Below are 25,091 nucleotides of genomic sequence, written 5' to 3' on the forward strand. Positions count from 1 at the left end.
TAGGATTTCCAATCTTCCATGACCAGGGGTGAAAGTAACTTAAAGGACTTACCGGTACGCCGGAGTCCTGAGCAGGGGGGCGGGGCCTCAACCAGAAGGGGCGTGGCCCCAACCGGAAGAGACGGTCCTTTAAATCACTGGGCCCTTTAAATCTCCGCCAGAGCCCCAAGCCCCAGAGTAGAGGTGGCAGCCGGGAGCCCACGGGGCTCCATCGGTGATTTAAAGGACCCGGGGCTCTGCTGCGGTAGCAGCGGCTGGGAGCCCCGGGCCCTTTAAATCACTGCCGGAGCTACCAACTGCAGAGGCGGCTGGGAGCCCTGGTGCTTGGGCAGCGATTTAAAGGGCCCAGGGCTCCGGCCGCTGCTACAGCAGCAGAGCCCCGGGTCCTTTAAATCACCGACGGAGCCCCGAGGGCTCCTGGCTGCCACTGCTACTCCGGGGCTTGGGGCTCTGGCGGAGATTTAAAGGACCCAGGGATTTAAAGGACCGTCTCTTCCGGTTGAGGCCACGCCCCTTCTGGTTGAGGCCCCGCCCCTTCCGGTATGCCGGAAACCGGTCCGGTCCGGCATACCGGCTCTTGCCAGTATGTCGTACCGGACCATACCGGCTTACTTTCACCTCTGTCCATGACCATTCTGACCTTTTCCATGTTCTGACCAAAAAGACATTCCAGCCCATATGCCTTATACTTTATGTTAGCAAACTAATCAGTCTGAAGTAGGATTGTCACACCGTGGACAATCAGAACAACAATTAAGATCAGATGTCACAGGTCCATCTAAGCTGTCACCAACACAAGCAGGAATTTTCTTATTTTTCCTTTTTTTTGGTCAGTAACATTTTGAACAGTGGTCATTACCAGTGGATAACTGATTGTACTGGTATTAAAACTTCCCAAAGAAAAGCATGGAGTTTTCATGACAACAAAAACAGCTTTGAAGTTTGTAACAATCCACCTGTGATAAATGCAAGCATGATTTTAAGCCATTTTAGTTGATCCCTGTCAACATGTGTGTGAACATACGTACGGTGGGCGTGCCTGTCACCCTGTATGCATGTCAAAACCTGTGAGCTGCCTGGAGTCCTGATCCTACATATCACAAATGATAGGTCTCTATATAAAAATTCAGGGCAATAGCTCTGTTTCTGCAAAGATCAGAGGAGGCAGAAGACCTCGGGGGACTCAGATATCAGGATTAATAGTTACTGTGCTATTTAATCATAAAGCTTGGTGAAGAACTCAAAATAATTTCACCCAATATTTGCTTGGGCAGCAAAATGAATTAATGACAGCAGTGCTCACAACCCCTTTTCGGGTCTGCGTTCTGTGAACATTCTCGCAAGCCAGGAACGTGCACCGAAACAGTGAGCAACACAGACTATTTTTGGAAAGCGAATTTTGAACTTGCAAACATGAGTATTCACACTGAAACCTGATGCCATGAGTTACATTTGTTCCATCAGGGAACAAAGACGGTATAACCTCGTTGACCAGTCATCACTCAACAAGGACCTAATATTCCCAGACCTTAGTCATCAGAGTCTTACTCCCACCATTAGTTTCACTGATTTCAGGGGGCTGCTCGGTTGAGTAACAGCTTACAGGGTTAGGCCCCAGCACAGCTGAATTTTATATATAGAAAACTGGCAACTAACTGCTCATGGTCAATCTACAGGCCAGGAATGCACCGTGGGGACAATTTGCCAAAGCGTTTCACAGCATGAATATTCATGAGACAATCATAAGCTGCCCTCAGACCATTTGTGAATAAGGAAGAGGCTAAATTCCTCAAAGAGTGATGTGCTCTGAATTATTCCCTAAGTTGGACCCTGTAATCAGGTGCAGCACACCTTTCAGTGCACTGGCCGACTGAGGGGCACTGCACAGCGTCTGTGGACAGGGAGATGCTGCTGGGTACAGCTATACCCGCTGTAGAAGAAGCTTTGGCTAGCCTGGAGTTGGTGCATTGGTGGAGGGAGGCCGCCAAAACAATCCTCCGGCTCTTGCACCCATGCACCAGAGCCTCGCTGGGGAGCGGAGTCGCTGCTTCCAGGCTGAATGTGGGGAGGATGGGACGGGAACATGAGTGAGAAGCAGCCTGTGGAAAGGATGGCAGGGCAACCTCTCTAAGGCAAGCGACACCCCAGAGCCATCCAGAGGAATTATATCTGAGTTGGCCCAGCATGCCCAAGGGCCCAAGCAGCAAATACCTACCAGCACGTCTGAGGGTGTGTAGGATACACTCAGGGCCTTAGCACTGCATGGTGGCTGGCCCTTACACAGACCTGCCGGGAGAACAAGGAAACCTCTCATCTTGTGCAGCTTGCGTAACAAGCAGCCACAACTGCTCAGGGGAGCACAGGGGCTGTTCCTCTCTGCGGGGTGTCAGACACGTCAGTGGGGAAAGGAAAAGCAGACTGTGGCCCCACTCCCTTCCCAACTTGCCCAGTGAGCAAGCTGGCGACAGTGCAACCTGCAGACTGGGCCACAGGGAGTTTGGGGGAAGACAATACATCATCCCTGAGGCACAAACAAACCCCAAACACCCATTGGGGTGGTGTCCCTCCGCAGGGCAGTGCTTGTCAGGCACATTCCGGCTCTTAGAGCGCTTGGACCGAAGTGTTGTAGCAACTGCCCAACTGCCATAGCAAACAATCAGCACGGGCGAGGACCGTCCAGTTCAAAGTGAGTTAAGAGGTTCTGATTTCTCTGAATTGGCGCAAAGGGATTCTCATACAGCAGTCTGGTCGGGTTAGTTTTCTTTTAGTTGCAATTCTCCTAACTTTAAATATCCCTCTGTAACAGGGCCAGGGGTGCCTCTGCAGTGCCCTGCTAATATTTCCTCCCAGGGCCTCTGATTACCTCACAGTCCCCTCCTGGGGTCCCATTTATTGAGTCTTTACATACTGACCCTCCAGCCTCAACCCCAGCTCAGTCACTCTCCCCCTTCAGATAAGGGGCCCCCAACCCTTTCCCTGAGCTAGGTCCCAGCTCAAAGTCTCTCTGGCTTTACCTGGCTGGAGCTCAGCCTTCCTCGGCCCCTCTGGTTTCCAGGCCCAAGTCCTTGGGTCTCCAGCAGGAACTAGGCCCAGGACTCCCAGGCTCTACCTGGCTGAAGGTTCCTCAGCAGTCTGGTTCTGGCTTCCCAGCCCAAATGCTTCTTTCAGTCGGGGTCTCTAGCAGGAGCCTTCTGCTCACAGCGGCTCTTCTGTGTCACAGCTCCCTTAGTCTCAGGGTCTTCCCTGCAGGAACCTTTCACACTCTGTAGCCTCTCCACCATTTCCTGAACACCCCCCACCCCCCATCATAGCCTGCTGCTCCTTATGGGACAATCCCCCTGATCTCTCCAAGATATAGCTCGTTCTGTAATCAGGGCTAGCTAGCTCCAGCCCCTACGGGAGAGCCATGCTGATACACCCCTCCCACCAGAAAATCCCACAACGTGGAGTAAAAATACACAGGCTCCATACTAGTTTGGTTCTCACTAAAAACATTGAACACTCATAGTAGATTGTAGATCTTCTCTGCACAAATCCTGCCTGACCTAGATACATGATGCACAATCTGTCCATGCAACCTTAATTCAGACGCTTGGGCAAATGCGTTATGACACTACCTTTAATTACACGACCACAAGTAGTTTCCCCACCACCCCGGACCCCTGCCTCACTCAGGGAATGGATCTGAGCTATGCAGTGAACAAGACTGTTCTCTGAAGGACAGGGCCAGCAACGTGTCCGTACACAGACACAAGAGTCCGTGGTAAAAATGTTGAGGTCCATGGTAATTTTTCCAAAAATTGAATGACTGAATGACATACCCCAGCCCCCAATGTCCGTCACTAAGGACGGTAATTTTATCAAGTGTCCGTCGTGCCACATGGTGGTGCCGACCCCTGCTGAAGGACCCCTAGCTCATCCACTCTAGAAGAAGGCGTCTACAGGATGAGGCAGGGCACTGCAGGGAATGAAAAGTCTGGGCCTAAGGTGCTTCAATACTAACTTTGGGCCCAGTTTGCTTTTTAAAGATTATCCTTTGCCCTTGGGAGGGATAGCTCAGTGGTTTGAGCATTGGCCTGTTAAACCCACAGTTATGAGTTCAATCCCTAAGGGGACCATTTAGGGATCTGGGGCAAAAAATCTGTCTGGAGATTGGTCCTGCTTTGAGCAGGAGGTTGGACTAGATACCTCCTGAGGTCCCTTCCAACCCTGATATTCTATGATTCTACCCCTCTGACCCTGCATGTTCCCTTTGAATGGTTAATGTCCTCTGCCACCTCCATTCCTTCTTCCTCTGCTGCCTGCGCCAGGAAAAGGGAGACAGCGGGTACTCAGCACGTTGGAAAACCAGGCTTTTTTATAGGACTCTAAAAAGGGATTTAAGAACCTAATTTTAGGCTCCTATTTTTTAATCTCTCGAACCGGTGCTGTTCAACATACTCATTAGTGATCTGGAAAAGGAAGTGAACAGTGAGGTGGCAAAGTGTGCAGATGATACAAAATTATTCAATATACACCGCTACCTCGATATAACGCGAATTCGGATAGAACGCAGTAAAGCAGCGCTCCGGGGGGAGAGGGGCTGCGCACTCCGGTGGATCAAAGCAAGTTCGATCTAACGCGGTTTCACCTATAACGCGGTAAGATTTCAGGGCTCCCGAGGACAGCGTTCTATCGAGGTAGAGGTGTAGTTAAGTCCAAAGCTGACGGTGAGGAGTTATAGGAGGTTCTCACAAAACTGGGAGCTTGAGTAATAAAATGGCTGGTGACATTCAATGTTGATACATGTGAAGTAATGCACGTTGGAAAGCATAATCCCGACTATACATGTAAAATGGTGGGGTTTAAATGAGCCGTTACCCTCAAGAAAGAGATCTTGGAGTCATTGTGGGTGGTTCTCTGAAAACTTCCGCTGAATGTGCAGCAGCAGTCAAAAAGGGTAACCAAATGTTAAGGACTATTAGGGAAGGGATAGAAAATAAATCAGAAAATATCATCCTGCCAGTCTAGAAATCCACCGTACGCCCACACCTTGAATACTGCGTCCAGTTCTCGTTGCCCCCTCTCGAAAAGGACATAGGAGAACTGGACAAGGTTCAGAGAAAGGCAACAAAGATGATCAAGGGTATGGAATGGCTTCCGTATGAGGAGAGACTAAAGCTTAGAAAAGAGATGCTAAGTGTGTGGGGGGGGGAGATATGATAGAGGTCTATAAAATCATGAAGGGTGTGGAAAAAGTGAATGAAGAAGTGTTCTTTACCCTTTCCCACCATTAATAGGTAACAGATTTAATACAAACAAGAGGAAGTACTTCTTCACCCCACGCGCAATTAACCTGGGGAATTTATTGCCATTGGATGTTATGATGGCCAAAAATATAACAGGGTTCAAAAAAGAACTAGATACGTTTATGCAGGGTATCTCCATCAATTACTGTTAGCCAAGATGGCCAGAGATGCAACCTCATGCTCCGGGTGACCCTAAAGCTCTGATCACTCCACTGGCCCTGCTCTGTACACTCCCCTTGAAGCTCTGGTACTGGCCACGGTCAGAGACGGACCAGTGGTCTGACCCAGTACAGCAATTCTTATTAGGGTGACCAGATGTCCCGATTTTATAGGGACAGTCCCAATATTTGGGGCTTTCTTTTATATGGGCTCCTATTACCCCCCACCTCCATCCCGATTTTTCTCACATGCTATCTGGTCACCCTAGTTCTTATAAACAGTTTCATGAAAGCATGATCCTTTATTATCCTCCTCCTAGAGGCTGCAATGGTATTGTGTTTGTGACAATGTTTTTCATACTGATAGACCGTCATAAATTAATCATTTAATCACTCAACTTCTTCAGCAGAAAATCATTATTGGATTCCATACACTGATCAGCCAGAGTTAGCTAATCAGTTTCATCTCCCAGTTTACTGTAATATTTTTTTCATCTTGCACACAGAACGAGCTATTCTTCTTGTTGTACTAACAAATCTAATTTTGAATCGAGACGGTTCACACATGTCTTGCAGTCAGAAAGAAAAATTACATCAGTCTGAAAATGCTAGACTGACTACTGGTGCCAGTTTAAAAAAAAAATAGAGAGAGAGAGAGAGAGAGAGAGAGAGAGAGAGAGAAATGACTTAAGAAACAAACAAATTTTTCAGGAAACAATCCCTACAGGAACCCAAAACCAGATACACACTGTATGTTGCCAAAGGTTTCATATATAAAAAACATCTGGTGTAGCCAATATCCTGCTGTTTGTGCATTTTTTTCAAGTTCTGAAATTAGCAAGGTCTTGGGATTGACAAAGCAAAAATGAAAGGACAACACCAGGCAATCCATCTGCGATGCTGCTTAGTAAGTATCTATCAACATGACATGCCATTTTTAATTTCCATGGGCCAGTATTTCTTCTAGCAAGGGTTCTTTTTTCCTCCAGTTCAGTCCTTATACCAACCCAGTAGAAGTCTGATTCTCTCACCCACTCCACCCGTTGTATGCAAGCAGAGTTCCATACTGGCATGCAATGGGTGTCATAGAATGGAGAATGAGGCCCTTGATCTCTGACTGTGTCCAACCATGCCATCTTAAAGCACAGAGAACTCTCACTGAGTTCACTGGGAGCTGGAGGTGTATAAAGCCTACAGCCTCTCTGGGTGGGTCACACATTTTCGATCTCGGGGTGAGTGGCTGGTATACTGCAGTTGTGGCGGCGGGGGGGTGATGGGAAAGACGACTACAGGCTCTTATGTGTACACATCTCGTTTTCAAAGGCACAAAGCAGTCAGATGTCCAATTCCCATGGAAAGTCAAGGTGAGTAATTCCCACTTGTAAAATCTCCCCCTCTAGCTCTATCTCCCAATGCAAAGGATCTTTAACCTTTGACATCTCATGGTATCTAAAGCAGCAGGGAGCAACCTAAACTTCCAAGCTCTTTCAGGAGAATGTTTGATATATAGATCCAGCAACTTTTAGCTCATGCAAATAGCCCTTGCTCATCTTCTGAATAAAGACTGAAGGTTGAACCATAAATAGTGCATTCTCCTGGCTCTATTATTTAATTTGGACAGGGCTGTAGGACGTCTATGTGGATGCGTAATGGATTGTGCAAACGTCACATACTGAATCAAACAGAGGAAGCATAAAGCTGTCGCGTCAAGACTGCACAATGAAATAAACACAGAGGGCCCAATTTACCATTATGTTTCTCCAGTTCTGCTACAGTGAGATTCCACTGATCGCAATGCAGTTATGCTGGCGTAAATCCAGAATATCACGCTGGGGAATCAGGGCTATAACGTCCATTATTTTTTGACACGAGCTGCATTTATCATCCCAAACCAACAGACTACGATTTCCCCACCAAAGATCTGGTAATAACTGTACAGTGGGTACATTCTTATCTCAGTGCACAGAGAGTCAGCGATGCATATAACTCCTAATACAACTAGTGGGAGATTTGGGCATAACTCACAAGGTGCAAGTGTTTCTTTACAGAAAGTGGTGATCGTCCATATCTGATCTTCTCACCTACCGCTACATTTATTGATCTTTATGTGCCTTTAGCTCAGCCCATCAGGGAAACCTCCACTGCTGTTTATGAAATGCTAAAGTCAACCCAATAACCTATTTCGTCCAAGAGGAGACCTGCTGGCAGCAGCCTTTGTGGTGGGGACAATGGTAAACTTCATTAAGGGCCATGACACTTGTCTATTTGAATTAAACAGGTGTTTTTGCAGGTGTCATGCTGACATCTGCCAGTGCTACCCTTGAAGGCTTCCTGTCACGTCAATCAGCAGTGAGCAGTAACCCAATCGTGCTTTTATTTCCTCTCCTCGAGAGACATTCGCATGCTTTGCCTGACACATCAGCAATCCAAATTAATTACCGGGGCACGGACTTGATTCGTTACAACACATCAATGGCCTCTCGGGTGGCTGCTGAACCTACAAACGTGTACCTGTGCTGTTCTAATGAAATTCAATCCCGCTCAGCCTAGCGTCCTTCTGCTTTGCAGCCAGGACTCTGAAATCTGTTTGCCACTCGGTAGCTCGTGCCAGATTTCTCCGGTAAGAGCATTTCCTTTCAAAGGAGCAGGAAAGGCTGGCTTGGGAATCCGGCGGCAGAGCAATGCACTGTATTTGCGAGAGCTCTGAGTTTGGATCTTAAGGTTGGGCCCATGCTCCCAAATGCCACTAGCCGGCTGTGCTTGAGGAGAGGGTACTAAGCCCTTGCAGGAAGGAGCCCCTCATGTTCCTGGCAGGTGCAGGAAGCCAACTGCATGGGTTCCACAGTCAGCCCTCCAGGAAGGAAGATCATTTGCAATACAGCAGCTTTAAGGGAGGGAGAGTGAAGAGAGGCAGAACAAGGTAGGGCCTTTGAGGGCTCTGAGCACAATGCCCACCAGGGTGTGTGAGATGCAGAGAAGGGTGCACAAGGGGCTGCATCCCGTGTAGGGGGTATAACCGGGGCTCCCTCTTCCTTGATCCCCTTGGCGTGTCTGGGCTCCCTGAGTGCAAACTATGTAAATCTGCTTGGGCTTTACATGGGCTGTGCGAGGTGGGTCAGGCTCTTTATTCCCTCTGCTCCCTGTCTGTGCCCAGAGCCTAGCCCTGGGTAAGGGGGGAAAATTCCCCACTATCTTCATTTGCACGATGCAAAACTGAAATGAGACAATGAGCAATGACATCCCTGACCTGAGCCAGCAACACCTCCCCATCCCGAATCCGTTCGGTTTCTCACTGCGCTGCTAACGGGGCAATGGGACAGCCCCCGTCTTTTCACTTCCGCTCCAGCGGCCGCTCCAAGATCAATTAGCCATTTGCTAAACCAGTGAGTCCATTTAAACTGCACTACACCTGAAATCAAAAGGCTCTCGCTACGTTGTCCCTCTGCCAATAAGGGAGACAACTGTGTGGCTCTTGTTTTAGTGGGTGAAGACGTGGAAACGTTAAGCTATGAAGGATGCTCCATGTTTAATTAAAAACAAAAAAACCCGACCAAAATGCACCCTGCTGAGAGGGAACAGTCCTGCTGTTCCATGTCTGCAATAAATATACTGTGAAATGGTGTGTGGGGGGGGAACACAACAACCGCCTGCATAGGAAAGGATTCAAGGCCCAGTCTTGCTACTTCCACTTATTTCAATGGGAGTTCCACCCCACAGAATGGCCAGGGCCCCCCACCCCAGAATCTTAGCCCCTTTTGAAGTTCCACTTACCTGCCTGATTTGTGGTTACATTTACAGACACATACTGCCGGGCTGCAGGGCTCTGGTCGGACACTCCGTTCACTGCCTCAATTTCAAAGGTATAGTTTGTATGAGCAAGCAGGTCCACCATCATGACAGAGGTGTTTTTCAGGCCGATTTGCTGGGGGAGGTACCTGACATGACTGCCACACGCCTCACACAGCCCCGAGTGGGAGCTGCACTTCTTGCATGCAATATAATAAGACACATCTTTCCTTCCACCGGTGTCAGCCGGGGGAATCCATTCCAGGAAGACACTAGTCTCGTTAACATTTGAGATGGCATTCCGAGGAGCTGAGGGGGGTCCTGGTTTGTAAAGTAAAGTGAGAAAAACACAGGGTGAAAATAGCATTCTCGTCCATCCTGCTCTGCGCTACTCTCTAGGCTGAAAAGAGGGGCTGCACTGTTCGCGTGCCATGGAGCACACAGAGCCAATGCACAGCAGCAGCTGAAGGACCGGCAGGGCAACGGGGGGTCACTCTTAGCTGTCCCTCCTCTCTTTGAAGTGTGCGTGTTGGGACCCACCCACCCATCTGATCCAGGAAGACAGGGAGGAGTATCCTACCAAGCGTGTTCCCTTGGATGTGCTCCAAGCCCCTGCCAGCCAAGAGGGCAAGGGAGCAGCCATCAAGGCTGAAATCCTGGTCCCATTGAAGTCAATGAGGGTTTTGCCATTGATTTCAGTGGGGTCAAGGTTTCACCCTAAAGGTACGTCTGCACGGCAGCTGGGAGCTGGAATTCCCAGCTCGGGGAGAGACAGACCCGCTAGCTCTGCTTGATGAGCATGCTAAATATAGCAGCGGGGTGGCGACAGCATGGGAAGTGGCTCAGACTAGCTGCCTGAATGCAGACCTCGGACGGGCTTGTACTTGGGCGGCTAGCCCGTTGCGCTGTCCGCGTCTCCATGTGCACGCTGCTGATTTTGGTGCACTAGCTCCATCAAAGCCAGCACATGTACGTCAAGCCGAGCTGTGACGAACACGTCCAGCTGCAGTGTAGACAGACCCTTTGTGGGTCTAGCTCCAGAGCCTGGAGAATAACACGTACCGAAGAAATATCCCACACCGATTGTAAGTGACATTACTGCGTCCATGTACTAAACAGCAGCCTTTTCCTCTGCCTCGACAAAGCGTTGCATGTTAAGATGTTTGAATGGCTACTCTCCAGTTTCTTATTTTGCAGAGTGTCCATGCTTAGGATGTCTGCCCAGCCCGGGGAAGGGTGCTCAAACTTCTTTGCCATGGGCCACATCAGACATTCAAGCCAAGATTTTCAAAAGTGACGAATGATTCTGGATGCCTCCATTTTTGGGTGTCCGGCTTGAGAAACCCTCAGAGATGCCAATTGGTAGAAAGTGCTGGGCATGTGCCCTCTGAAAATCAGACCCCTTTCCGGGGGATCAAGTGGGACATCTGAAAATTGAGCCATCCCAAATCCCTAGTTACTTATGAAAATCTTGGCTACACTCTCTGGTGGAACTCCCAGTGAAGTCAATGGGACTGTCACACATGGGCTCAGGGCAATGCATGAATCGCAGGACATATGGCCCTTTTCTGGCCAGGTTATAACAATTGCAAGATCAAATTTTCTTTTTCAAATCCTATTAATCTCTCTGAGTTGTCAACAGATAATGATTTTGGAGGGGAAAAAATACCAGCCAAACCGTGTTTTAGGAAATATTTTTGTATAAATTCGCCTTGGAGACTGAGGACAAAATTCTCCTCTGATGTGATGTGAAAGGATAATTTTGTACAGAAGGATAGCAGTAGCATACAACATGTTGGTGATCTTCACAACGGATCTGCACATTGTACCTTGACTGCATTGTGATGCAGCTGTAAGAAAGGGACATTTTTTAAAGAGTTTCGCTGGTTTTGAGTCATGGTGTCACTGGGATTTTCAAAAGCCTAAGGGAGTTAGGCACCTAACTCACTCGTATTCAGTCTGAATGGAAACTAGGTGCAAAATTCCCATAGGTGCTAAAATCCGTGAATACCTCCTTGAAAGCCAGCTCCAACGTGACTCCTCCTCTCCCCAGAAGTGTATGCATATTTATTTAACTACATTTCCTGACTCTGTGTGATTCTAATCATATGGCTATAATTAAGCACATTGAAATATTTAAAATAGGTAATTTTGTGAAATTGCAATTATTTTGTAAACAATAAACTTCCCCCTAGCTACTTTTTCCTATTTTCTTTTTTATGTCTGTAAAATTGATAAAACTCATTGTGAAACCTTGTAGCAATTTGCAGCATGTGCGCTATTTCAGCTCCAGCTGCTCGGATTCTCCTAGGAGATGACATTTTAGCCAATTCTAAGAGAAACTCAACCCTTGATGTCCAATTAAAACAAAAAGAATGGCTTAGGAAAGTGCAACTTTTTCGGAGTGATATATTCAATTCTGTGGATCCCGTTTTTAAAACGGACTGCCTTAACTGCACACACAGGCAGGTAGTTGAGCGTCTAAGCACCTATTTGTGCATGCAATTGAAGGAGCCGTTGATGAAAATTTGTCTTTGTGTGTCTGCTCTCAAAGTCCAAAGAGGGGGAGTTGAAGAGGCCAGTAAGAACTGAATCCTGCAAATGTTTATGCACACACATAGCTTTAAGCACGTGAGTGGTCCCATTTAAGCCAATGGCATGCTTAAAATAAACCATGTGCTCAAGTCTTTGCAGGACAGAAGCGTAAGGAATGAATTGCAGCATATGTGCAACTCCTACTGTAGCCAAAGGGAGTTTTTCATGCATATGAACGACAGTCATTCTAATGATAACTATTGCATATTATTCAAACCGGAAAACAAAAGTTAAACTGATGCAAAGAAGGAAACTCACACAAACTGTGGCAATTGGCAGTGAGGGCTTCCCAAAAAGTATCTGAGAATCTTTATGGATTCCACTTTAATGCTCACAAACTACCCCACAGGCATCCAGCATGATTTAGCTAATGGCAGAACAGCACATGAACAGTTAAAAGAACTTTCAGCCCCGTCAGACCGACACAAGGGAAGCTACAGAAATTCAGGCCTGGAGTTGTGCTGAGTTAAATGCATAGCACACAAGTACTTTTGACCAGTTAAATTGCCCAGTTTTTCTTTCCACTATGGGATGACTCTTTACGTATACTAGGAAACTAAGGGGGAATGTGGGGTGGGGGAGGGGGGAGTCAAGCACAAGAAACACTTATTGGACAATGTGTCTTTAACAGGAGGTAAATTATTACTTTACTAAAGTTGCCAGAGGTTTTTACTCGCTCTCTACAGAAGAGTCAGGTGCTCTTCTTGAAGGCTTAAAACCATCAATTTCAATAGCAATGCTTTGAAGTCAGTGGCACTCCATAACCCATAACATTTGCATTCTCAAAGGGGCTCTATGAATGGTCTTTAGTAGTTTGGAGAAATCTAACAAAGAATCTTGAAACTGCTCCACTAAAACTTGGAAAAAAATCACAGTGATGAGAACAAACTGCTATTTTATTTTCTGAGGAGCAGGGAACCTGATATCTGCTCAGATGGTACATTTTTATTTATGACCTCTCTTTGTCAGGGACAAAGAAGTTAGTTTACTGAAATAACCATAATAAAAAGATAGCTAATTTGTATATTAAGCAGATACTGACTTACCCACCCCAGATCATGATTTACTGACTCAAAAGGAAACTGGCTGAAGACAAGTCCATATTTTCTTTCATGGACAATAAATCTGAAATAGTAAATCAATGTGTGTGTCTTTTAAAATATATTCTCAGAGACAAATTCTGCCTTCTGATACTTAATCACAACGCACATTAAAGGGAATTGTGATTTTTTTTCCTGAGGGCAAAATATTCCCTGAAATGTTCTCATCAGAAACTTCTGTTGTATGTTACATTTTATACCATTTGAAAACTTCTCCGCTGTGGCCATACATTTCAAAAGTTTATCTGCTTTTTTTATTTTTCTTTCCTTTTAAATTGATGTCTCAAAGAGGAAAGAAAGCTATCATTTTATTTTTAAAAGCTATTTATCTTCTGGGAATTGAATAATAATTTTCACAACATTCTCTGAGAAAAAGACATTGAGTTTGACTGAGAACATTTTTCCAAAATTTAACGGGGCATCATCAATTTTAAAATCACATTAAAAAAATATATTACTTATTGTTACAAATTCCAGTTCTAAGAAACTAGAACTTAAAGAAATTAAAGAACAAAACATCTTTCTCGACTCCTTTTTTGTTATTCCTTTGAGCATTTGACAGCCCTTCATATATGATCAGTTTCTGTTTCGCTTTTAGGGAGTTAATCAGTTTCCCCTGTTTGTGTGGGTCTTTCAAATAGCAACATGGAACTGACAAGCATTTGGAAAAAAGTCAGGAAAGCATCATTATAAAACCACAAATACTGGCAGGGAGACTTGGCAATGTAATACTTAAAATTAATTTTAAGATCCCTTTACTAGATTTCAAGTAGATGAGTGCAAAGGGCAGGACTAGATGACCTCTCGAGGTCTCTTCCAGCCCTACATTTTGATAAAAATATATGGAGATACACCTATCTCATAGAACTGGAAGGTCATCAAGTCCAGTCCCCTGCTTTCACTAGCAGGACCAAGTACTGTCCCTAACAAGTTTTTTTGTTGCCCCAGATCCCTAAATAGCCCCCTGAAGGATTGAACTCACAGCCCTGGCTTTAGGAGGCCAATGCTCAAACCACTGAGAAATCCTAAAGAAGTAAACAACAGAAACTTAGTGGCTCTAACAAATGACTCTTGTCAATCAATCAATCATGACGCAGGATTTTTTTTCCCTGTAGGTAACTGTGGAGTGGCCATTGAGTTCCACAGCTTCACCAGAGAGGACCAGGTTATGTTGCAGCAAGGAGCTTAATAAAAAGGTGGGAACCTCCTGGTGACAGAGTTCTCTAGTTGCTGCTTAAGGCCCGGTTCTTTGTATCTGTGTCCTCACACTACAGCAATGAGCCACAAATTCGTGTGTGTTGGTAGGGGGTTTCTTGCAAATTATGGGTGTTGTAACTTTCATCTGCCCAAGAAATACCCCCAAACCCTACTAATGAACATCCTGGCATGCCTTATTCTGCTGGCAAAATAGGACCTATTTAACATACGTACTCTTCTACTATACAGCTGGGATTGTCACACAAACCCAAGGGAATTAGCCACTCACTGGCCACTGACTTGCAATCGAAGCTGGGCAGCTAACTTGCCTGAAGCTCCTTTGCGAACCGGCCTAGGTGTGGAACTAGCTTTTTATCTATGTTTGGAATGTCTTTATTTTAAAAGATATTTTTTCTCCCCTTCCCCCGCACCCCGACCACACCAGGACTTCACTAGCTGGCCTCTTCTTCCATCTATCTGTCTATGACCTTTACACAGCATTGCCTATCACAAACGATGTGAGGCTCCCCCTTCCTGCCCTGGAGTCGCACGGCCCTTTCAAGAGAGCAGCACGTTTCAAGTCACCTTCTACTGTGAAAACCAAACGGAGAGACATTCAGTGCTCCCTGATCCTCCGGCTGTTCTGCGTGATCCATCCCTTTCAGTGTGTGGCGCCCCCTGGAGGCAAAGGGGCTCATCGGAGTGCAACAGCTGACAGGATCGGGGCCAAAACCCAGGGTGAATTGGAAGTAGCCAGAAAGGGCAGCAGGGTTCATTGGGAGACATGGACAGGAAGCAGTCACTCTTGGTGCCCCCACCCTGGGCCCTTACTTATTCCCACTTCTCCCCGCAGCCCCTAGCACCTCTCTCCCAAGGTGCTTCTGTCAATTTGTCCGGCTTAGCTTAGAACCTGCCCTGTCCTGTTTTCTGCAGCAAGGGTGCTAGTCAAATAACCACGGTGACACGGTATATATCAGTAGGGTGCTGATTGGTGCACAGCTGTTTGAAGGCCTTCATGACATCTAACCTTCTACTGCTGAAAACAGTCCCTAGCAGAAGGAGAGGAGAAAAATGGAGAGCGGAAGCTCCTTCTTCACCTTGTCCCAGCTCTTCTGAATATATTGGCTCTTTATTACCTCTCTTCCATCTCTGAGGGTCACTTCTGCCTGCCTGTTCCCATCCATAGAAGCTCAGTTACTTTTTCAGTTCCTTTCAACTCCCTTTCTACTATAACATCCTATAAAACCCAGTCCCCAGTGAAGGTCCTCATCCTGCAAAGATGCGTGCACATTCCTAACCTTATGCACTGTGGTAAGCTGACTTCAGTGGGGCAGTGTGAGGTTATGCATGTGTGTAAGTGTATGTCTTTGCAGGACCAGGGTCGAAGTATTTAGAAGAGGAAGTGGACAAGATGCAGCTACAGGTCTATGAGCTGCAGATGAAAGGGTAGCTTCATACTTTGTGGGGAAAAGAGTGATTGAAAACTATCATTTGCCCTCTCCCTCTTCTCTGTCTCCACATCCCAACATACCAACCTGCTTGTTATTTCTCCCCCTACAATATTCACCTCCCCATCCACTGAACATCATGGACATATGGTTTCTTTCTTTGTGGTAGCTTTGGACAGTCAGTAACTCCCACCAATATCACTATCCCGAAGTAGCTAGGAGTGCTGGACACCTCATTATTTCTCTGGTTGCTCAAGGTGACTATTGGGAAATAGAATAACTCGTGACACTAAGTTAGGGTTACCATATTTTGAGTGTCCAAAAAGAGGAAACTCCACGGGGCCCCGGCCCCGCCCCCGCCCCAACTCCACCCCTTCCCCAAAGTCCCCGACCCAACTCTGCCCCCTCCCCTGCTTCCCGTGAACATTTGATTCGCGGGAAGCCTGAAGCAGGCAGCAGGTAAGCTGGGGGGGGGGGGGAGGAGGCACGGCCCAGTCTGGCCCCCCCAACCGAGCAGCTCCCTCCGGCCCCGGCCCCGGCGTCTCCAGCCTGGCTCGGCTCGGTCCCTGGGGTGCCGGCCCCGGGCCAGCCCCCGGCCAAGCACCCCCGGCCCGCCCAGCACTGCCGGCCCGGCCCAGCACCGCCAGCCCGGCCCCGGCCCCCGGCCCAGCACCGCCGGCCCCGGCCCCCAGCCCAGCACCGCCGGCCCCGGCCCCGGCCCCTGGCCCAGCACCGCCGTCCCCGGCCCTGGCCCCCGGCCCAGCATCCCCGGCCCCGCATGTCCCTATTTTCCCGGACATGTTCAGCTTTTTGGGATTTCCCCCCGGACGGGGATTTGAAGCCCAAAAAGCCGGACATGTCCGGGAAAATCCGGACGTATGGTAACCCTAGCTAAGTGGCACCCATATATAGTGTGTCTACCTAGATCTATAGCTAAATAACTATATTTTGCAACACACACACACCAGCAGCGTGCAATTCTAGATGCTGCATGTCCAGTTCCACATGCTAAACTCCACAAACACCTACTGGATCAAATCCCTACTTTAGAGGCCAAGAGCCTTGATTCTACTCTCAAGTCCAGTGGTGTAAATCAGGAGTAATTTAGATAAAGCCAGTGGATTACAGCAGTGTAAAACTAGCACAAGCCAGGTCAGGATCAGGCACAAAGCCTGTAAAAGCACTCTCTTTCTTGTCATTGTGCCCATTCCTTGTGCATAACAGCGCAAACAGATTAAAAGATACACAGTATGTGCTTACTTGTACAGGCCATCGTAGGCGGGTCCGACTCCCTTCTGAAATAGTGTTCTTCACACAGACAGGAGGTGGACGCTTCCTCGTGCGTGTAGCTGTGAGGGGGGCACTTACTGCAGGATGGGCTCTGGGGAGAGGCCTTGAAGAATCCAGGTCTGCAGACTGTAAGAGAGGAACCGGAGACTAAATTCTTCCAGCAAATATTCATCCCTTCCCATTTCTTTTTAACACACATCTTTAGAGGCCCTCTTCACTGCAGCGGGGAGGTGGGATTCGCAGCTCGGCTAGACATTCTCCGATGGGACTGAACTCAGGCAGGTAGCCCGAGCCACAGCCCACACCACCTTGGCCACGCTGCTATTTTTAGCCTGTCCGCTTGAGCCGAGCTAGTGCCCGTATGGCTCCTCGAGCTGGAAATTGCCCCCGCTGCAGCGTAGACATAGCCTTAGTGAGACACAACCACAAACACTCATGAGCTATTTTCTCGTGAATTATTTAAAAAACACAAGCGGGAGATGGGAGATTTTCATGCTAATATAGGGTTACCATATTTTGTGCCTCCAAAAGGAGGACACTCCACGGGGCCCCGGCCCTGCCCCAGCCCCCCCCCTCCCGCCCAACTCCGCCCCTTCCCCAAAGTCTCCGCCCCCTCCCCTGCTTCCCGCGAACATTTGATTCGCGGGAAGCCTGAAGCAGGTAAGGGTGAGTGTGGGGGGAGGAGGCGCGGCCCAGGCTAGCCCCCCCGGCATTTCCAGCCTGGGTCAGCTCGGGCCCTGGAGTGCCGGCCCCGGGCCCGGCCTCCGGCCGACCACCCCCGGCCCGCCCAGCACTGCTGGCCCCCGGCCGACCACCCCCGGCCCGGCCCCCGGCCCAGCCCCCGGGCCGACCACCCCCGGCCCGCCCAGCACTGCCGGTCCCCGGCCGAGCACCCCGGGCCCGGCCCCCGGACCCCCGGCCAAGCACCCCCGGTCCGCCCAGGACCACCGGTCCCCGGCCCGCCCAGCGCTGCTGGCCCCCGGCCGACCACCCCCGGCCCGCCCAGCACTGCCGGTCCCCGGCCCCCGGCCGAGCACCCCGGGCCCGGCCCCCGGACCCCCGGCCAAGCACCCCTGGCCCGCCCAGGACCGCCGGCCCCCGGCGGCCTGGCGCACCCCCCGGCGGCCCGGCCCCGTGGACCCGCGACCCCGGCTCCCGGCCCGGCCCCGCGACTCTGGACCCCGGCCCGGACCCCGGCCCGGCACTGTGCCCTCCCGGCCCGGTCCCGTGCCCCCGGCTCCCGGCCCCCGGCACCGCGCCCCCGGCTCCCGGACCGGCCCCGCGCCCCCGGCTCCCCGCCCGGCACCGTGCCCCCGGCTCCCCGCCCGGCACCGCGCCCAGCCCGGCACTGCAACCCCGGCTCCTGGCCCGGCCTGGCCCCCGGCCCGGCACCGCGCCCCTGGTTCCCGGCCCGGCACCGCGCGCCTGGCTCCTGGACCCCGGCCCGGCACCGCGCTCCCGGCCCGGCACCATGCCCCCGGCCCCGCGACCCCGCACCGCCGACCCCAGCCAAAGAGGCCCCGGCCGAGCACCACCGAGCCCTCCCTCCCTCCCGATTTTCCCAGACATGCCCGGCTTTTGGGGATTTCCCCCCGGACGGGGATTTGAGCCCCCAAAAGCCGGACATGTCCGGGAAAATCCGGACGTATGGTAACCCTAGCTAATATGTGGTACATGTTTAAAATATTTGTGCAGAAGAGAATGAGACCACTTGGGCCATTGATTTCTCTAGCAGCTGCCTTTGTCAGATAGTTATTTTCCTTGCTGAATGTATTAGACCTAACAGATCTTCTGGCTTCTCTCTCTGCTTTGGAAAACATCAAAGTATTGCTTTTTCACTCACTCTTAGACACAGCTTAGGAGAGCGGTAAAATATGTTTTGTGGATTTCGTTTAAGATGTCCCATGCCCAGAATCAATGTCTCAGCAAATAAAATAATCATGCCATCCTGGAGAGGACGTGATATCTGTACAGACAGCTTTAAGGCATTCTAATAAGACTATTTCCCCAGGGTTTCTTCCAGAAAACCTGTGAAGAATTTTGAACCGCTCCATATAAGACAGCTATCTCTGGGTACCCCCTGAACCAGACATGCCCGCTGTATAATACATTCCCTCTAGCTGTAATGTATATGTATGATGGGCCTTACAGACTGAGAGCTATCATTTGTGTTCTCTTTTTTCCCATATACCGCGTGAGGTTGGGTTGGGGATTCTTTTCCCCCCCTTTGGTAATTTGAAGTTCATACATTAATTGTGTCTGATTTCAAAGAACTGTCAGCACAGGCTCAAAGTTCATTGGCTGCTCTTCCTGCAAGACGCTGAGCATTCTCGACTTCACGGGACGTGCTCAGCACCTTGCAGGCACAGACCCTTGGAGATTAAGGGCTAGATTTTCTAAAGAGCTCAGTTTACAGCAGTGCCTATTGAGCTCAACGGGGAAGGCTGGGTCCTGCGCCTTTTTAGAAATCTGGCCAGTCCACATTAAGTATAACTTGGAGCTACTGGTGCTGAGCTCTTTAGAAAAATCTGATCATTTTTCTGCACTCATTCACCTCAGTTTCACACTCAACCATGATACATGTACGTACAGTTTTGCACATGTCTCTGGTCTTTAAAAGAAAACAAACTAGCTCTTTAATTGCTGGATCTACAATCAGCTGTAAAGGAAAATTAAAGTTCAGATAGATCCTTTGGGGAAGTTGATTTCCTGCCATTTCTGAAATCTAAAATAGACACACACATCCAGTTTGCCAGCTCAAAAATGCTGTTACTTTTCTGATTCCTAGAGAATCAGTATAAAATAATTATGACCATCCTGTTTCTAAGGCACTCAGACATACTTACAGAAGGTACATGGAAATTAAAAAAGACTTTCAATCTGTCATTCAAAGTTCTTGCCTGGCAAATATTGTGCAAAGAAAATCCAGTGTATTGGCAACTATTAAAATCCTCACTACCACCACAATAACATGATGTACAACTACAGTCGCAGTTTTTAAGATCTGCTGCATGGATCTGAGATCAAAATGTTGCCATCATGTTGGATGAAGTGTGGATTTTTTTTGTTCTTTAGTGGATCAGGGTAAATTATGCAGTTAGTCAATTTCTAGTCTCTGCACATATGAAAGATTTCACACAACTCTTCATCTATCACACCTCCCTGTACATTGGCTTCTTCTGATTGGACACGATAGCACAATACCTTAAGAAGTTATCACGACAATAGGGTGATGCAAAAGCTACTCTGATTTCAGTCGCCCCCTCCCCGCAATTCAAAGAGTGCTGTTGAAATCAACCAGTCACCTTAGATTAAAACGGCAGCTCTTGGAAATGTGGCTGCAATTCAAAAACAAACAAGAAACATGGCAGTGTGGTAAGAATACACAGAAATCTTCCATATTTCCATGGTCTATATACCATGGGTGATTGACAGTTCTTGCTTCTGGAGAGGAGGAGACAGAGTGAATACACAAAAAGAACAGGAGTACTTGTGGCACCTTAGAGACTAATACAATGAATACAATGATTACAAGATGGACAAGACAAGAGAGAGACCAACCAACAAACAGCGACCTTAGACATGGTCACCTTAGCATCGGCAGTAGTTCTTAATCTTCCTTACACTTCGAAAAGGGATTGGTGCATACACTTAGGGAATGTTATATGTTGAAGACAATGGGGAAGTGTTTAAGGGCAATCATTATACTTGGTCCATGATATTGACAAGGAATTTTAGCTTTTCAAAAAGGCTAAGGGGTAACCTTTGTAGCCTTTTATTGTATTTAATGTGAATTTTGTAACGTGGTATTACACCACCACGGGTTCGACTTTGGTGGCTACAGTTTCAAGCTTAAGAGAGTGAAAGTCACCTCTGCTACTTGCTTTAGATGTAGAGTCTCTAAGGAACATAAAGACCCAGGGTAATGACCGCACAGACATTCACAAGTCCAAGGTCTAGTCTGTTCTACAAGTTTTATTAACATTACAATTAAAGTTCTGATTACCCAAGCATATAGAAATTCTATGCAGACCGATGCACAAGTTACAAATATAGTTCTACTCACGTCCTTAACAATAGTGTTAGGGTCTGACGGGTCTCTCACGGATTGATTATCAGTAGAGGGGCTGGTTCCTGCTGGAGTTTCCCATAGGGAGCTCAATTTTCCTAATCTAGGCACCCTCCTTTATAATGTGATTCTCACTAGACATCATTAGCATTTCTGCACATAGTGCACTCTGTGGTTAGGGCATGTGTTAGAAAAATGGGATTACCAGGTATCTTTGCAATATCACCCATTGGTATATCTTTTCTAGTAATCTTAGGGCATCAGGTTATTCTTTGGTCACTTACTTATATCAGCGTTCCTTAACTCTATGGCTTACATATGGCTAAGCTAAAATCTTGCAGTCCTCAGCCTACAGGTCTTGCATTTCAGCCCTATTTACTTAGGCCTAGTCTTCACTTACCGGCTGGTGCGGCGGCATGCCATCGATGTTCTGTGATCGATTTATCGCGTCTGGTTAAGACGCGATAAATCGATCCCGGATCGATCCCGGAAGTGCTCACAGTCGGCGCCGGTACTCCAGCTCACCGAGAGGAGTACGCGGCGTCGACGGAGGGAGACTTCCTGCCGCGTCTGGACCGCGGTAAGTCCGGACTAAGGTACTTCGAATTCAGCTACGTTATTAACATAGCTGAATTTGCGTACCTTAGTCCGAAGTCCGGACTAAGTGGGGACCAGGCCTTAGATACCTAATACATGATTATTCCCTCTACATACTGATCAATCTTGTACTTTTATAATCCTATAACTTAACTCTATGTAGCATACAACCATTATATCTGACATAACATGTTCGTTAGTTATAACATCACACAATAAATGAACAAGAAACTAAAATCATTGGCTACGCCTTTAAATGTAAAATGAACATTTAAGGTCCCAATACCCCAAAGAGCTCAGCACCGAGCTATTTCCACTTAAGCACCTAAATAAGCTGGGGATAAACTGTATTTAAAATCTGCTCCCGGTGGTGGGTGCTGAGAACTTTTGAAAATCTGGCCATAACCATCCGTATAAATAACAGAAACACAGAACCCTAAAGCACGCTCAGTTTTGAATTTATTCCGGAGGGTTGTTCATAAACTACTCAAGAACTGGCATGGTTTATGGCACCATCCCCAGCTCCATGCCTGAAATTCAGGCCTTTTATTTACTTCACATCTACCTCCAAGTTTTACCTGATCTCTAATGATGTATTGTATTACAGTAGAATATCTGCAAAGATCTGGGGGGGGGGGGGAAATACACCCAGTTCCTCCCTAATCCCAATTTGTATTTCAAAGCTAAGCCAAATTCACATGCATACGCAGACAACAGAGAAGATGAAATGAAAGCAAAAAATGCACATCATCTAACAGGGACAACTGATGTCTAGAGTGTACAATATGTAATTAGCCTTCAAAAAGGTCTTGCATTTATCTCATTATGTCTCATCAAGAAAGACAGAAAATCATTATGGCACAAGAGTTTGCTGGGGTTCTATTTTCTGTAAAGCAGCACATGCAAGATAAGTCAGCTTTCTCTGATAGATTTTCAACAAGACACAATTTGCCGTTGACAGTGCGATATATAGCTCGGCTTGAATAGAATGTTTTGTTTTCATGAATAAACACGATGCTAACAAATATGCCCTGATGCTTGATCCCAGGGTATTCACATAATATTTTAATAACGCACATTACATGAAAATAAAAGCTGTATCCTTTTTCACAGCAATCTGAATGCCCACTCAGGCTGCATGACACCCTTCTGTGGAGCAAAGTGCCTGTCGTAAGTTACTGCTGCACTTGGCAACCTTAACATGGTATGGTTTTTTGTGCCCATTCATCCAGGGGCATTTTATGATGCAAGTATTTTTACCCTTGACTGTTCCCGCTGTATCACTGCATAGAAGAATTGGGGAATTTGTGCGTTACGCCATGTCGGGGCTGAACAATGACATCATGCCATAAAGCACGATGTTTGTTGTGGAAGTATTCTTGTTGTACCCCTCAATTCATCGCACAGCACATGGGAGCTTGCTGTGCCCTTCTAAGACACTACCTCCACTTACTCATCTGATTGCCAATACTGACTGCCATCCCTGAATCACCTTGTGGCCATCTCGTTAACAAGCAATGTCGTTTGTGACCGCGGCAGTAATCAGCATTGAGGACAATACGCCAGTTTCTATCCACTTAATTTCTGGTCCAAAGTCTGGATTCAATGAGGTGCTTACAAATACCCAATGGACTCCAATGGGACTAGTCACATGCTTAAAGTCAGGCACTTGTTTAAGCACGTTTCTGAATTGGGGCCCAAGTCAGAAGAATCCATAGGACCGTATTAGTACAGTAACAAAATGCACACTCGTCTGCAGTCTGAGCTCCCACTTGATTCTGAGTATGTCACTTTCAGCAAGATGGCAACTGCCAATGGGAAGCTCAGAAACTGGAGTTTTAATTAAAACCCTTTTCTTGATAAACATGTCACAGTCCGCACAAGTCTTACACCAGTTCCACCCTTTAGGGAAAAGGAACAATCGATGGCATTTAAAACGCACATATCCCAAACATTGTGCCGACTGAACTGCCTGCCTGAATTCTGATGGCTGAGCTCACATGGAATAGAGGTCCACGGGAGTCTCAGAAGAGTATACACAACTGCAGCAATTGTGGGCATCACACCTAGGGTGAAGCTCAGCTCGTGTAAAGCCTCACAACAGAATAGAGTCTGAGCCACCTAGGGGAGGTGTAATGTGTTCCAGTTCAAGGAGGGAATTCACCACAGAGATGGGAAAGGAGAGCTGTAGGGAATGTCCAAGATGGGCTTGTCCTGAGGACTCAATGACTCACGGGCCAGGATGGAACAGTGCAGAAATGGCCAGGATAGAATTCCTGTCTTCTGAGGGATCCTAAAAAAGGCTGCACGTGCTGTGATGCATGCTGCAAAGCAAAACTGCTGTGTTATAGAGAGGCCACCAGTGCTTGCGGCTAGAGGACAGGCAGTGTGCACGTGTGTGTGATCTCAGCGCCACTCCGGTTACACACCTCCCCAGCTACAGACCCAAGGCCCAGAACCCCAGTGGAAAGTTCTGCCTCAACTTTGAGGGAAGGAATCCGCTTCTTGTCCCAACGACACGCACTTCTTGTGGCTGTAAAGTAGGGTTACCATATTTTGTGCCTCCAAATGGAGGACACTCCACGGGGCCCCGCCCCCAGCCCCGCCCACGCCCACGCCCCAACTCCGCCCCCTCCCCTGCTTCCCGCGAACATTTAATTCGCGGGAAGCCTGAAGCAGGTAGGGGGGGGGAGGAGGAGGTGCGGCCCAGGCTGGCCCCCCCAGCCCGCCCAGCACTGCCGGCCGGCCCCCGGCAACCCGGCGCACCCCCCGGCCCCGCGACCCCGGACCGGCTCCCGGACCGGCGCACCCCCCCGGCCCCCCGGCTCAGCGCACCCCCCCGGCCCAGCGGCCCGGCGCACCCCCCCGGCCCCGCGACCCCGGACCGGCTCCCTGACCGGCCCGGCGCGCGACCCCGGACCGGCTCCCGGACCGGACCGGCGCACCCCCCCGCGGCTCCGCGGCCCCGGCCCGGCTCCCGGCCCGGCCCCCCGGCCCGGCGCACCCCCCAGCGGCCCGGCCCGGCGCACCCCCCAGCGGCCCGGCCCCGCGGCCCGGTGCGACCCCGGACCGGCTCCCGGCCCCGCGCCCCCTGCTCCCCACCCGGCACCATGCCCCCGGCCCCGCGACCCCGGCCCGGCCCCGCACCGGCCCCGGCCAAAGAGGCCCCGGCCGAGCCCTCCCTCCCTCCCGATTTTCCCGGACATGCCCGGCTTTTGGGGATTTCCCCCCGGACGGGGATTTGAGCCCCCAAAAGACGGACATGTCCGGGAAAATCCGGACGTATGGTAACCCTACTGTAAAGGAGCATCTGGCCCACAGAGGCCAGCCCTTCTCACCATGAGCAAAGTAAAGCCTGTTCCTACTAGAACCTCAACAAGACACCCACGCAACTAACCTGAACAGGTTTTCTTTAATCCAGGCACTAGGTAGGATTTTAAAAGAAGCCTAAAGGAGTTGGGCACCTATCTCCCACTGAATTTCAGTGGAAGTCGGGCACCTAACTCACGTAGATCCCAGCCATAATTAATAAATGCAACGACATTCATAAATGACTGTATATT

At 48.8% G+C, this 25,091-nt stretch overlaps 1 protein-coding gene across 20 annotated transcripts in view; it reads right to left on the reverse strand.

The window, feature by feature from the left end:
* The window catches only part of EPHA5 (EPH receptor A5), a 395,151-nt gene that overhangs the window by 201,870 nt on the left and 168,190 nt on the right, over positions 1-25,091 (reverse strand). For 18 of the 20 annotated variants that reach the window (XM_008173251.4, XM_005285713.5, XM_005285712.5 and 15 more), the window contains 2 exons: positions 16,833-16,988; positions 9,218-9,553 (listed from right to left, as the gene is read on the reverse strand). In XM_008173251.4, coding sequence (XP_008171473.2) covers positions 9,218-9,553; positions 16,833-16,988 — 492 coding nt within the window. The remainder of the gene's footprint in view (positions 1-9,217; positions 9,554-16,832; positions 16,989-25,091) is intronic. The other 2 variants (XM_042856288.2, XM_008173253.4) reach the window with 1 other exon arrangement.

The sequence above is a fragment of the Chrysemys picta genome, chromosome 5 (genome assembly GCF_011386835.1).
Source record: "Chrysemys picta bellii isolate R12L10 chromosome 5, ASM1138683v2, whole genome shotgun sequence".
In the NCBI taxonomy this organism is placed as follows: Eukaryota; Metazoa; Chordata; order Testudines; family Emydidae; genus Chrysemys; species Chrysemys picta.